The 13,989-nt window shown below is 39.2% G+C and overlaps 2 protein-coding genes across 2 annotated transcripts; both read left to right on the forward strand.

Annotated features, from left to right (window-relative positions):
* Positions 1 to 8,506: 8,506 nt before the first annotated feature.
* On the forward strand, positions 8,507 to 10,401 carry LOC138894345 (uncharacterized). Its single transcript, XM_070179037.1, has 5 exons — positions 8,507 to 8,672; positions 8,745 to 9,406; positions 9,698 to 9,955; positions 10,103 to 10,158; positions 10,299 to 10,401. Exons 1-5 carry the CDS (start codon positions 8,507 to 8,509, stop codon positions 10,399 to 10,401), a joined length of 1,245 nt encoding a protein of 414 aa, XP_070035138.1.
* Positions 10,402 to 11,151: 750 nt separating this feature from the next.
* On the forward strand, positions 11,152 to 12,364 carry LOC138894346 (uncharacterized mitochondrial protein AtMg00810-like). The gene is made up of 2 exons (XM_070179038.1): positions 11,152 to 11,340; positions 11,456 to 12,364. Exons 1-2 carry the CDS (start codon positions 11,152 to 11,154, stop codon positions 12,362 to 12,364), a joined length of 1,098 nt encoding a protein of 365 aa, XP_070035139.1.
* The last annotated feature ends 1,625 nt before the right edge of the window (positions 12,365 to 13,989 follow it).

Genomic DNA, 13,989 nt, shown 5'->3' on the forward strand with positions numbered 1-13,989 from the left:
TAAAAGTCAAACTTGGTCAACTCTTCCAACTTAAAGCTTCCTAGTTGAGAATCGTTCCTCCAAATCAATTCCGAATAACCTGAAAACCAAAACCGACGATTCACACAAGTCATAATACATCATACGAAGCTACCCATGCCCTCAAACTACCGAGCGAAGTGCAAATGCTCAAAACGACTGGTCGGGTCATTACATCTTCCCCCACTTAAACATACGTTCGTCCTCGAACGTGCCAAGAGTTGTTCCTAAATCTTCAAATCACTATTTCACCTTATCATGCACATACCCGGGGGTGATCCCACATCACCCTATTCCATATAGGCCTGACGACACCACATAACTGAAAATTACTAATTTAGCATTAGCCCATAAACCTTGGAATCCAATTTCCAACATCCAAAAATTTCTTTACAAGACTCGAATCTCATATCTACACTCTGTATGAGTCTTAACAAGATGTATTAAGCCTTAGAAATAACTCCAGATATAGTTACATGATATACCACACAACTCGCATACTCGCAATAGTTTCTAATCACTGTAGCTGCTAAAAAAACAAATATGATACCGGTATTAAACCCCATATCAAATAACACCTTATTCCAAAACCTTCGTACACTGCCGATAATGAAAGAAACATGCGATATTTCATGACCACTTACCAGATCAACAAGTCACGGAGCTTTCCCTCGTTCAACAAGTACCATAGCCAATTATTTAAGCCAAATTCTAAATTATTCTTCCAACACGCTGTAATCAAATCTGATAGTATCCATTCTAGGTCCAATGACCTTATATCACCAAACACAACTATTCTAGCTATTCCGGTGTAATCCTGCCTTTTCGGCACAGAAAATTATTTAAAACTAACTCATCAAATTCTGTGAGAAGAACATATGTGTGTGCATGTGCACATTTGTTTTCCTCAAATTGCCCTGATTAGGCGATAGCATAGCATGTAGAGGAATAAAACAACTAATCAGATAAACGATCAAGGAAACGGAAATTTCACACACTGCACAGACAACTCACGTGCTAACAATAGAACCCGCACGGACAACTCACGTGCCAATAATATAATCTGCCCGGTATAGTCCCAGGCCTCCAGTCCAAATATATCATATGGGAGCATTTAAATGGGTATACAGGTATATGATGAGTAAGATAAGATTCTTATATTTCTGGACTGGTATAAATGACATGCTAAAGTGTAGGCATGTACAAAGTGTGCTATCGTAGCTCAAATCGAAAATCTTTCATCACTGAGGCATTTATCAAGTTCATTCAGGGATTTTAACTCCTATGTAGCCTCAATCATGGCTCAAATAGCTCACACAATGTTACAGATATGAGAAGCATCATAGCTTAAAGCTCAACAGTCAATTCCAGGCTTATTATAGCCCAAACGCAATCTGAGCATGGATAAATAGCCCTCTAAAAAGTCCTCAATGACTTAACCATAAGACATACTATTATCTAGTTAACTTGGCCACACCTTCACAGTCCGCGGCCCCGAAACAATTTGCTTCTGAGAACTCACAGTCCTCAAATTCGTAGAACACATGATCCACCGTAACTGATCATAACTCCAACACTCGAATGACTAAAACATCATTCATGCGCGATCATCCCACTAGGAATACTTTCATAATTCTTCCGTGCCACATAACAATAATTTGAGTATCAGTAGCCTATCAACCAGGTGAGTATCGCAATACCAATGAACATCCATAAGTCAAAACATAATGCGCCTTCTGAAATGCGCACCATTCTCAGGAATTACCGAGTAGTTATAACATTTATCTAAATGTCTGAAACTGACCATGTTATTCATAATTCATGACCTTCCCTTCAAAACTGAACTGCAACCTTGTATATGCAATTCTCAATCCCACGGGACACACCGCCTTTATTAGACCACCATACAAAAAGTATGAGAATTTCATATCAACTCTGAGTCACCGGTAGAATACATACCCGATTAGTTATATATCTTCCATCCGCTCCCTTCCACGAGGAAATCACAATACACAACATGTTCCTCACACCGGTAGAAAATATCCGGATCAAACCATGGTAGAAACAATCAAGAACACTTTGAAATCTGTTTGCACATAACCAATCTATCAAAACGGAATTCCTCTAACTCGACCAATCCACGTAGGTTACCAAACCCAAGAATATTACCACCAAAACATCTGTAGAGCTTCACCACATCATAATTACCCTCATAAATACCACAATCGAGATACCCACTCTGAATAGACTTTATGTGGACTTAAAATTATTCTTTTACCTTTCTTATACTGCAATGTAGAATCCATAGTCATACAGAATTACCGCAAGTCCTGACACCATCAAATGCAAATCTCATATTCTATCCATTCTCAATTGTCATATTTAAATTTCGGACCCATTAGAACCTTTTCGAGAGTCACCCACTCTGTTCAAACCTGAATTGCGCCACCCAAATAGGCCAAAAGACACATGATCCATTAGCACAATGACACTCAAAGAAGTAATCATGCCTTAACACCATCAATCAAATTCATACTTCGTGCGCACTACATTTTTCAAAATAACAACTTAATCATTCCATGATTTTTATATTTTCACAAAGTGCAGTGTAACCCGTATTCAAAAATTTTCCTTACTCGAGTCATCCTCGATCTCAACCTCTGCAAGTCATGACTAACCCACAAGTATGTCTCAGACCAAAACTAAAATTTAACATATAACGATGAAATTGAATTGTCAATAGCAGGCTCCCCCACTTGGATCAAAGTCATAGATCAAAACATTCAATAATTTACAATACCCATATTCAATTACTGCCATAACACCGTAGTGAGATTTAACTAAATTCTTCTCAAGCTCATGCAACACAACTTATATGGTACCTCAAAATCATCTACAAAGCTCGCCTTTATTCCCCTGACAGTCAGGTCAACTTTCTTGACTAATTCAAATTCAAATCTCAATACATCTACCCTACTGATAGAAAATAAGATTCTTCACACAACATTATAAAGATCACACCTCTATAGTTTATTCCACAGGTGATAACTCACCTATTTAGCCTCAAACTAACATCTTTCTATACCCTTTTTTACTGCCGCAACTACTACATAATCATTTGACCTTCCTGAATTTGAACTTATCAACAAGATATGAAAATTTAATTTGTTCCACAATTACACCACGTGAAATATCCTTCAACACATTCATAATTCGACACTCTACGTCAAATCGAGACAAAAGTCAAACACCAAATAGTCCTTTTTACATCTCAAGCAAACTTTTTTTTTTCCGTCACTTTCAAACCATCTGAACACATCCCGCAGTCAAAATATAATCATCATATGGTCATCCAATTGTTCATCGAGCCACAAATTCCACTCATATGGATAATATCAGACATATAAGTCCAATTGTACAAGTTCACACAACTGAAACTACCGAGCCTAAGCTGCGGTCTAATCCTGGCCTCAAGTCCTCCAGATTGGCCCATCAACAAAAAATAAAAAAATACATCCCGTACCTCGTTCATAGAATCACAAGTCGTCGATGCGCAAATGATACTGAGTGCTCACATACGCATACGGGTGAGTGAAACAAATTCAAAGAGGTACGCTTCAAGCTGAATTAATGTCATACGATAAAGAAAGAAAGATGGAAAGTTTATCCTAAATGCCCTATAGCCTCTCGAATATAAGTATGGACGTCATCATACCGATCCGCAAGACTCTACTAGACACTTGATCATGACTCGTGAAACCTATATAACCTACGGCTCTGATACCAACTTGTCACGACCCAAAATCTCACCTGCCGTGATGGCGCCTATCTCAATACTAGGCAAGACGACAATCTCAATAAAATACCATATCTTTTAAGTTTGAAAACATAATATTTAAATTCAGCAGAAGAAATCTCACAAATATAGATATAAACACTCCCCAAAATCCGGTGTCATTGAGTACATAAGCATCTAATATGAATACAAAGTCTGACAGTATAGAACAGTACAATAACTGAGATAAAGAGAGAGTCAAGATCAGCGGACGCCAGGCAGCTACCTTGACAGTCTCCAACGGATAGCACCCTGAGATCTAACAGTCGCAGTATCCGAAAGCACCTGGATCTGCACACGAGGTGCAGAGTGTAGTATGAGTACAACCAACTCAATAAGTAACAAGACTAACCTCTGGGCTGAAAGTAGTGACGAGCTCCGCTGGTACAATCCAGTACATAAATAATGGTACAAAAATGTAGGCATGCTTTCAAGTTCAACAGTTAAACTCAGTGCTAGGCCTGCTGCAGGCGGGCAACCCCGATCCATATAATAATAAATCCTATAAGGCCTGCTGCAGGCGGGCAGCCCCGATCCATTTAATAATAAAGCCTATAAGGCCTGCTGCGGCGTGCAACCCCGATCCATAACAATAAAGCATATAAGGCTTGCTGCGGCGTGCAGCCCGATCCCATAATAATAAGAATATATATATAACTGATATGGCCTGCTGCAGCGCGCAGCTCGATCCCATAAATATTCTCACAATGGATGAATATGACTGAGTGTGAAATGTATATTTTTAAAATAATTAATTCAATAGCAACACGACCCCATGGGTCCCAAAATATCGGCACGTAGCCTAAACATGATCTTTAATAAGAGCCTCATCTCAATTTCTCTAACACGTGGAGGATATATGGATAATAACATGGTTCTTTAATTTTACAACTCCACAGAATTTATTTCAGTCATAATTTCTATGGTGCACGCCCATACGCTCGTCACCTAGCATGTGCGTCACCTCCAACTAGGGGTGCTTATCGGGCGGATCGGGTGGATAATTACGCTTAACGATTTGGCTTAACGGTTATCGGATTATAAATATAGTAATTCGCTAGCCATCCAATAAGACAACGGGCGGATTGGTATCAGATTAATAATTATCGGGTAGCTTATCGGCTAAACCAAATAGAAGGTTTTTGAACAATCATTCAATCAATACCAAACAGTTTCAAATCAATATCAAATTTTTAATACCATCTAAGATCTAACCAAACGGTATTTTTTAATTGAAGAGTCTTCAAGACTACTCATACTGTCATATACGTATTAACCAAAATTTTAATACCATCAATACAACTCATACAGACATAGACGTATTAATCATTGAGATTTTGATTTTTCGACTTCTCAGTTTTCAGGTTAAGATATAGACGAAACTGACGATTTTTGTGCCTCTGGTGGCCGTAGACAATTGAGAATTAGAAAATAGAAATTAGGGATTTAGCCATTTAGGGTTTCAATAGTACTTTATATACACAACGATAAAAGTGTAAATATAAAAATTCTTAACGGGTTAACGGTTTATCCGATAAGAAAATTGAGTAATCCGCCCCCAAACCGTTAAGCCGTTAATTATAAAATCTCAATCCGTTCACCATCCATTACCCCGATAATCCGATACCAATAAGCCAATAAGCTATCGGTTCGGTTCGGTTAACGGTTACGGTTCGGTTTTAAACAGCCCTACCTCCAACTATTGATATAACACAACATTTAGGGATTCATACCTTCCGAACCAAGGTTAGAAATGTTACTTACCTTAAACCATGTAATTTCTTTCAAAGGAAATTATTTCCACTCTAAACACGATTTCACACATCCCACTGGCCATTTGACATGATAGAGTTACTACTCTATGGAAAACTGAGATGTGAAAATGTGGACAGTTTTTTGGACAAAGTTTGCTCAACAACCCTGGAGGAAATTTCATAATCATTCGTGAATGGAGAAAAGTTGTCCCTCACATCAACAAATCTCTAATTCTGATGTGGAGATAGAGATCTTTGTATCAGTAATTGAAGTTTTGCCTCATTTTCAATAGTTCTTAATTGTGGAGGAAAACTTGGAGACATGTCTAAGTTAGATATATTAAGACCATTTTGACCCACCAGGCAGAGTTGTTAACCCACCAGCGTACCTATCATATTTTGTTTGTTCTTCTGTTCTCCCCTCTTCTTCCTCCCTTGTCTCCCTAAATCACAAGGTTTCTACCTCTGATCTACACATGCTTGAGCCTCAATTTTACCAGCAGGTTGCATATAATCATGCTTGGCAAGAGGGCATGCTACAGGAATTCCAAGCTCTTGAGGCAAATCATACACGGGACATTGTCCCTCTGCCTCCTCATAAGAAAGTCATTCCCTGCAAGTAGGTATATAAGATTAAGCAGAGGTCTGATGGCTTCATTGAGAGTTACAAGGCCAGACTTGTCATTAGAGGTGACACTCAGAAGGAGGGCATTGATTATACAGATACTTTCTCCCAAGTCGTCAAGTACACTACTGTTAAGTGCCTTCTCTCTTTGGTTGTCAAGAGACATTGGACTGTATTTCAGCTTGATGTCAATAATGCCTTCCTTCATGGGGATCTCCGTGAGGAAGTGTACATGAGGATCCCCCCCAGTCTTCAGATTTCTTCTTCCTCTACTTCTACTGCCTCTCCTTTGGTTTACAAACTCCAGAACTCCTTATATGGCCTTAAGCAGGCTTCCAGGCAGTGGTTTTCTAAACTGTCTGATGCCTTGCTCTCCAAAGGCTACATTGCCAGCAAGAATGATTACTCCATGTTCACCAAGTCCTCTGGTGCTTCTCTGGTCATTCGTGTGGTCTATGTTGATGACATTCTGCTTGCTGGTACTGATATTACTGAAATGACTGCTTTAAAACAGTTTTTGGATGACCAATTTAAGATCAAAGACCTTGGTATGGTACATTATTTTTTGGGCCTCGAAGTTACCTCCCATTCTGATGGTTATGTTTTGCATCAACACAAGTATACTTCAGATTTGATGGAGGAATTCAAGTATTCTCACCTTTCTCCTCATTCTACTCCTCTGCATCCTTCTATTAAGTTGACTGTTGACATGGGTGACCCTCTCCCAGACCCTAGTTTATACAGAAGAGTAGTTGGCAAGCTGAACTTCTTACAATATACCCGGCCTGGTTCCTCATATGTTGGTTGCCCTGCATGTTTTGAGATATCTTATGTCTGTACCAACTTAGGGAATTCTGCTGTCCAATGCATCTGATCTATATCTTGCTGCCCTGATTTTGACTGGGCTACTTGTGCTTTCTCTAGGAGGTCTGTCACTGAATTTTTTATTACTCTTGGTGGCTGCCCCATTTCTTGGAAGAGCAAGAAACAGCCTACTATTTCCCTTTCCTCTGCTGAAGTATAGTATAAGGCCTTGAGAAAAGTCGTGACTGAAGTTTCTTGGCTTGTTCGACTTCTTGGTGATCTTGGGATTTCTATTGTTGCACCTGTACCTGTGTTTTGTGACAGCCAGGCTGCCTTACATATTGCAAAGAACCTTGTGTTTCATGAGCGCACAAAGCACATCGAGGTGGATTTCCATTATGTTCGCGATTGTCTCTCTTCTGGGCTGATTTCTCTTCAGTTTGTTCGTAGCTCTGATCAGCAGACATTATAACTAAGGCTTTGCATGGTCCTCTTCATCACTCTATCTTGGCAAGCTAGGAGTGTTTTCACCCTCCAGCTTGAGGGGGGTGTTAACGGGAGCCTAAGTCCTGGCCCAAACATAGCTCTCACCCGGCAACCCACTTAGTTTTAATATAATTTTTATATCTTACACTTCAGTCCATGTATTCTTTCATAAATTGCTCATGTATATAAAGTAGGAGAACACTCTAGAAAGGGGGATATTTATTTTTGTATCAAAAACTTCTTAACATTAACAAAATAAAACATTCCTCTCTCTTTCTATGTTCTATGGTTTTCTTTGTGAAATCCTTTCTCACACAGCTCGATTTCTCACACTAACATGGTATCAGAGCGAGGAATGGATGATCCTCATTCTCTTCTTTCGACCGATGGTACCCTCATCGATTTTTATGGAGATTTTTCGTTTCGTCGACCTTCATTTGTCTTCGCATTTTGATGTGGAGATTTGGGCTACGGTGAGTTCTAGCTATGTATTGCAGCTATTTGAGCTTTTCACGGTGAATTGTTGGTGATTTTCTTTGAGTTCTCCGGTATTCATTCTGTCTCGTTAATTTCAGCAGATAATTTTGCTTCAAGGCCTTACCTTCTTTAGGTTGCAAAGAAGGACGGTAACATTCTCTTTAATCTTGCTGCTTACTGGTGAAAGTCAAGTATTTTTGTTTCTGTATTAGGAATTTTACATATCTAGGGTTAATCATGGGAAGTCCAGGTGTTAGTTCCTCTTCTGTGTTAGATGGTTTTGACGACTTTACTATACATCAATCCCACCCTTTCTATGTACATTTATCTGATAGTCCTGGTACACACTTAGTATCTCCACTATTTGATGGGAATGATTTTGTTATTTGGCGCAAAAATATGCTTACTGCCCTTTCTGCTAAGAACAAATTAGGGCTTATAACTGGAAGAATTACCAAACCTCAACTTGACTCTCCTTATTACTCCTTTTGGGAAAGATGAAACGACATGGTAATTGCATGGATAACAAATTCATTATATAAAGACATAGCAAATAGTGTAATGGACTTTGATACTGCTAAAGATATTTGGGATGATATTAATGAAAGATTTGGGACATCAAATGTTTCAAAATATATTCAAATACAAAGGGAAGTTAGTGTTGCTTCCCAAGGTTCTTTAGATATTGCCACTTATTTTACAAAATTGAGGGCTCTTTGATATGAACTTAGTACTGCCTATGTAGGACCAGTGTGTACCTGTGGAGCATTACTAAAATTCATTGAACAACAGAAAATATACCAATTCCTTAGTGGTTTAAACGAGTTATACTCCACCTGTAAAAGTAATATTTTGATGATGTCATCCCTTCCATCCCTAAGCAAAGCTTATTCTATGCTACAACATGACGAAAAACAAAAGGAGACTTCAGTCCCTATCTCCATCTTCTCAAATGAGTCAGCTTCATTCAATGCTTCTAGCAGCCCTGTTCAGGCCCCTGCTAGGTCCTTTACTCAGCGGTTCCAGTTTGAACAAAAGAGAGGCTCACGTTCTTCCTCTCAGTTGTCTTGCAAATACTGCAAAAAGACTGGTCATACTATTGAGAAGTGTTACAAACTTCATGGGTTTCCCCCTGACTTCAAGTTCACCAAAGGCAAAAGGTCTGTTGTTTGTGTGCAATCTGAAGGTCCTTTTCATCATCATGCTCACACTAATGGACAATCTTCTGAGACCACTGGTCATGGTTTCAGTAAGGAGCAATATGACTATCTCACGACCCTCTTACAACAGCTGAATCATCCCCCTATCATATATCATGAACCTCCTGGTTCAGAGAACATTGGTTTTGCTCACTTTGCAGGTGTGTTTAATCATCCTGAAGTACATTCTGCTGCTTTTCATGCATGTGTAATTTCAAACTTAGATTCGATTCTAGATTCAGGTGCTACCAACCACATGACACCACACAAACACCTTTTAATCAAATTAACACCACTCACTGCACCTTTCTTAATAACTCTACCGAATGGATATAAAGTGAAAGTCATATCTACTGGGTCTATACAACTCAACCCAAATATGATTTTACATAATGTTCTATTAGTTCCTTCCTTTAATTTCAATCTAATATTTATTCATAAACTCCTTGTTCAATTCAGATGCATTGCAACTCTTACCATCTCTGCCTGCATTTTATAGGGCCCTTCTCTGAGGAGGCCACGGGAAATTGGTAAAGCTGCAAATGGGTTGTACTTCTTGCAACCTATTATGACTTCATCTGCTATGTCTGCTGCTTCTTTTCCTGTTGTTGTTTCTAATCATGTTGAATACAATAATTCTAGTGCATCTTATAATGCTCAGTCTATTTCTACAAGTGTTCCTCTTACCCATTGTACTACTTGTACTTCCTCTGATATTAATAAAAATGATGTGATTTGGCATCAAAGATTGGGACATGTATCTTTTAATAGAATAAAATCTATCTCCTTTTTGTCTGGTAAAACTTCACCTAAACAAATATTTTTCTGTGATGTATGACCAATGGCAAAACAACAGAGATTGCTATTTTCTGATAGTTCTATTCATTATTCTACCCATTTGCAGCTTGATCATATTGACATCTGGGGTCCATATAATACTCAGACCTATAATGGGTTCAGGTATTTTTTGACCTTGGTGGATGACTTCTCCAGAGTCACTGGGACTCATCTATTGTCATGCAAGAGCAATGCCCTTTCTGTGCTTAAGGCTTTTCATGCAATGGTACAAGTTCATTTAACTCCATTGTTCAGTCTTTTAGGTCTGATAATGCTTATGAGCTAGGCTCTAGCTCTGAAGCCCAACAATTCTTTTCTGCCAATGGCATTCTCCATCAAACTACTATCCCTCATACTCTTCAGTAAAATGGAGTGGTTGAAAGAAAGTACAAATACCTATTGGAAGTCTCTAGGGATCTTTTGTATCAATCCAAACTTCCCCTCAAGTATTGGGGTGACTGTGTTCTTACATCCACTTATTTGATCAATATACTACCTTCCACTTTTCTATATAATATTTTTTCTTTTGAAAAACTACATGGCTATCCCCCTTCTTTTGATCATTTGAGGTCTTTTGGGTGTCTTTGCTATGTTACTAGCCCCAAGTATGGAAGGGATAAATTCAAACCTAGAGTTATATCTTGTGTATTTCCGGGATACCCATGTGGGAAGAAGGGTTATAAGCTTCTTAATCTTTCTACTCATTTTGTTTTATTCTCTAGGGATGTGTCTTTCCATGAACACATTTTTCCTTACCACCTTCCTCACTCTTCGCATTTCCCTTCTCTCCCACTGATTTTGTTGATTCTGATGTTCCACTTGTTGCTCTTCCTCCTCCTCCAGCGTCTATATCTTCTGTTGCACCTTGTGCCTCTTCTCCTCTATTTTCTCCTACTAATGCACCTACCTCTCTTTCTCTTCCTCCTTCCATTTCTGGTCCTCCTCCCCTTTCTCTTTTTCATGTTCTCAGGAGATCAGGCAGAGTTTTTAACCCACCAGCATACCTATCAGATTTTGTTTGTTCTTCTGTTCTCCCCTCTTCTTCCTCCCATGTCTCCCTAAATCACAAGGTCTCTACCTATGATCTACACATGCTTGAGCCTCAATTTTACCAGCATGTTGCATCTAATCCTGTTTGGCAATAGGCCATGCTACAGGAATTCTAGGCTCTTGAGGCAAATCATACATGGGACATTATCCCTCTGCCTCCTCATAAGAAAGTCATTCCCTGCAAGTAGGTATATAAGATTAAGTAGAGGTCTGATGGCTCCATTGAGAGGTACAAGGCCAGACTTATCATTAGAGGTACACTCAAAAGGAGGGCATTGATTATACAAAAACTTTCTCCTCAGTTGTCAATCTCACTACTGTTAAGTGCCTTCTCTCTTTGGCTGTCAAGAGACATTGGAATGTATTTCAGCTTGATGTCAATAATGCCTTCCTTCATGGGGATCTCCATGAGGAAGTGTACATGAGGATCCCCCCTGGTCTTCATATTTCTTCTTCCTCTACTTCTACTGCCTCTCTTTTGGTTTGCAAACTCCAGAACTCCTTATATGGCCTTAAGCCGGCTTCCAGGCAGTGGTTTTCTAAATTGTCTGATGCCTTGCTCTCCAAAGGCTACATTGCTAGCAAGAATGATTACTCTATGTTCACCAAGTCCTCTGTTGCTTCTCTGATCATTCTTGTGGTCTATGTTGATGACATTCTGCTTGCTGGTTCTGATATTGCTGAAATGACTGCTTTAAAACAGTTTTTGGATGACCAATTTAAGATCAAAGACATTGGTCTGGTTCATTATTTTTTGGGCTTCGAAGTTTCCTCCCATTCTGATGGTTATGTTTTGCATCAACACAAGTATACTTCAGAGTTTTTGGGGGAATTCAAGTGTTCTCACCTTTCTCCTCTTTCCACTCTTCAGGATCCTTCTATTAAGTTGACTGTTGACATGGGTGACCCTCTCCCAGACCCTAGTCTATACAGAAGACTAGTTGGCAAGCTGAACTTCTTACAACATACCCGGCCTGATATTGCTTTTTCTGTTCAGCATTTGAGTCAATTTTTACAAACTCCCAGGGTTCCTCATATGTTGGTTGCCCTGCATGTTTGGAGATATCTTATGTCTGCACTAGCTCAGGGAATTCTGCTGTCCAATGCATCTGATCTATCTCTTGCTGCCTTTTCTGAATTTGACTGGGCCATTTGTGCTTTCTCTAGGAGGTCTGTCACTGGATTTTTTGTTACTCTTGTGGCTGCCCCATTTCTTGGAAGAGCAAGAAACAACCTACTATTTCCCTTTCCTCTGCTGAAGCAGAGTATAGGGCCTTGAGAAAAGTCGTGGCTGAAGTTTCTTGGCTTGTTCGACTTCTTGATGATCTTGGGCTTTCTATTGTTGCACATGTACCTGTGTTTTGTGATAGCCAAGTTGCCTTACATATTGCAAAGAACCTTGTGTTTCATGAACGCACAAAGCACATCAAGGTGAATTGTCATTATGTCCGCGATTGTCTCTCTTCTGGGCTGATTTCTCTTCAGTTTGTTCGTAGCTCTGATCAGCAGACATTATGACTAAGGCTTTGCATGATCCTCTTCATCACTCTATCTTGGACAAGCTAGGAGTGTTTTCACCCTCCAGCTTGAAGGGGGTGTAAACGGGAGCCCAACTCCAGGCCCAAACATAGCTCTCACCCGACAACCCACTTAGTTTTAATACAACTTTTATATCTTATACTTCAGTCCATGTATTCTTTCATAAATTGCTCATGCGTATAAAGTAGGAGAACACTCTATAAAGGGGGATATTCATTTTGGTATCAAAAACTTCTGAACATTAACAAAATAAAACATTCCTCTCTTTCTATGTTCTAGGGTTTTCTTCGTGAAATCGTTTCTCACACACCTCGATTTCTCGCACTAACATTCCGAGCATCAAAACTATCAAGTCGATAGCTCCTGTTATTTTATAGATCATGTCCGCGAGAATGACAATCAAGACTTTGCTCAATGTAACCATGTGATGATTGAAAATCAGTTGACGGATGCACATGAAAAAGAAAACATTGATTGATTGTTGTTTTTCAACTTTCTTGAACTTGAATCTTTAAGAGACCCTTGTTAATTCTTGTTTCACCCAACAACTTGGCCAAGTTCCGCGTAGAAGATAATGACTCACCCCATGGATCAAAATTCATAGAGAAAATGTTAGAAATTAAACTGTTCTCCCCTGTATTTACAGTAGTACTATGGTCCACACAAGCAGATTCACCTTCAAATGTTTCCAGATGCATCCTCTTACCTTCATTAGATATTAGACAATAACTTTTACCAATCCTTTCCAAATCCGCCACACAGTTGATAACATTCTTAGAGTATGATCTTTGTAGTGGTCTAATACTAGAAGGTTGTAAAGTTAGGGATGTCAGATGGGCGGATTGGGCCCGATTTTGGGCGGGTCAAAACGGGGATCAAAAGTTACTTGGGCTAAGATGGACTAAAATTTAGGTCATAACCCAACCCGCCCAACTCTTATCAAACTTTAGTTAATATATATTGTTTTATTATAAATTGTATAATTACTGAATAGGACTTTTTTTCTTTTGTTATGGTTATGTATAACATATCAAACAAAAAAGCAAATTTAATTTTAAGATATTTTGGCAAAGTTACTTATGGATCAATTTGGGCTAAAAATCAAGCTAATTTTAGATGGGTTGAGTTTAATAAATGGACGGGTCAATAACGAGCCCAACCTTGAGTAGGTTAGACGGATCATTTGGGCTTGGGCCAAATTTGACGGTCCTAGTTGTAATATGGAATCAGCTCTCCTGTCTACAATTTGCATGTTGGCTTCAGTAGGCCCAACAACGTCAGTGAGCAGCGGATAGCCCCTGGCCAGAGCTAAGGAGTGGAAGGTGAGAGGATGGCTTTTTCAGTAATTACTTGAGGATCTCTTTG

This window comes from Nicotiana tomentosiformis, chromosome 6 (assembly GCF_000390325.3).
Source record: "Nicotiana tomentosiformis chromosome 6, ASM39032v3, whole genome shotgun sequence".
NCBI classification, from domain to species: domain Eukaryota; kingdom Viridiplantae; phylum Streptophyta; class Magnoliopsida; order Solanales; family Solanaceae; genus Nicotiana; species Nicotiana tomentosiformis.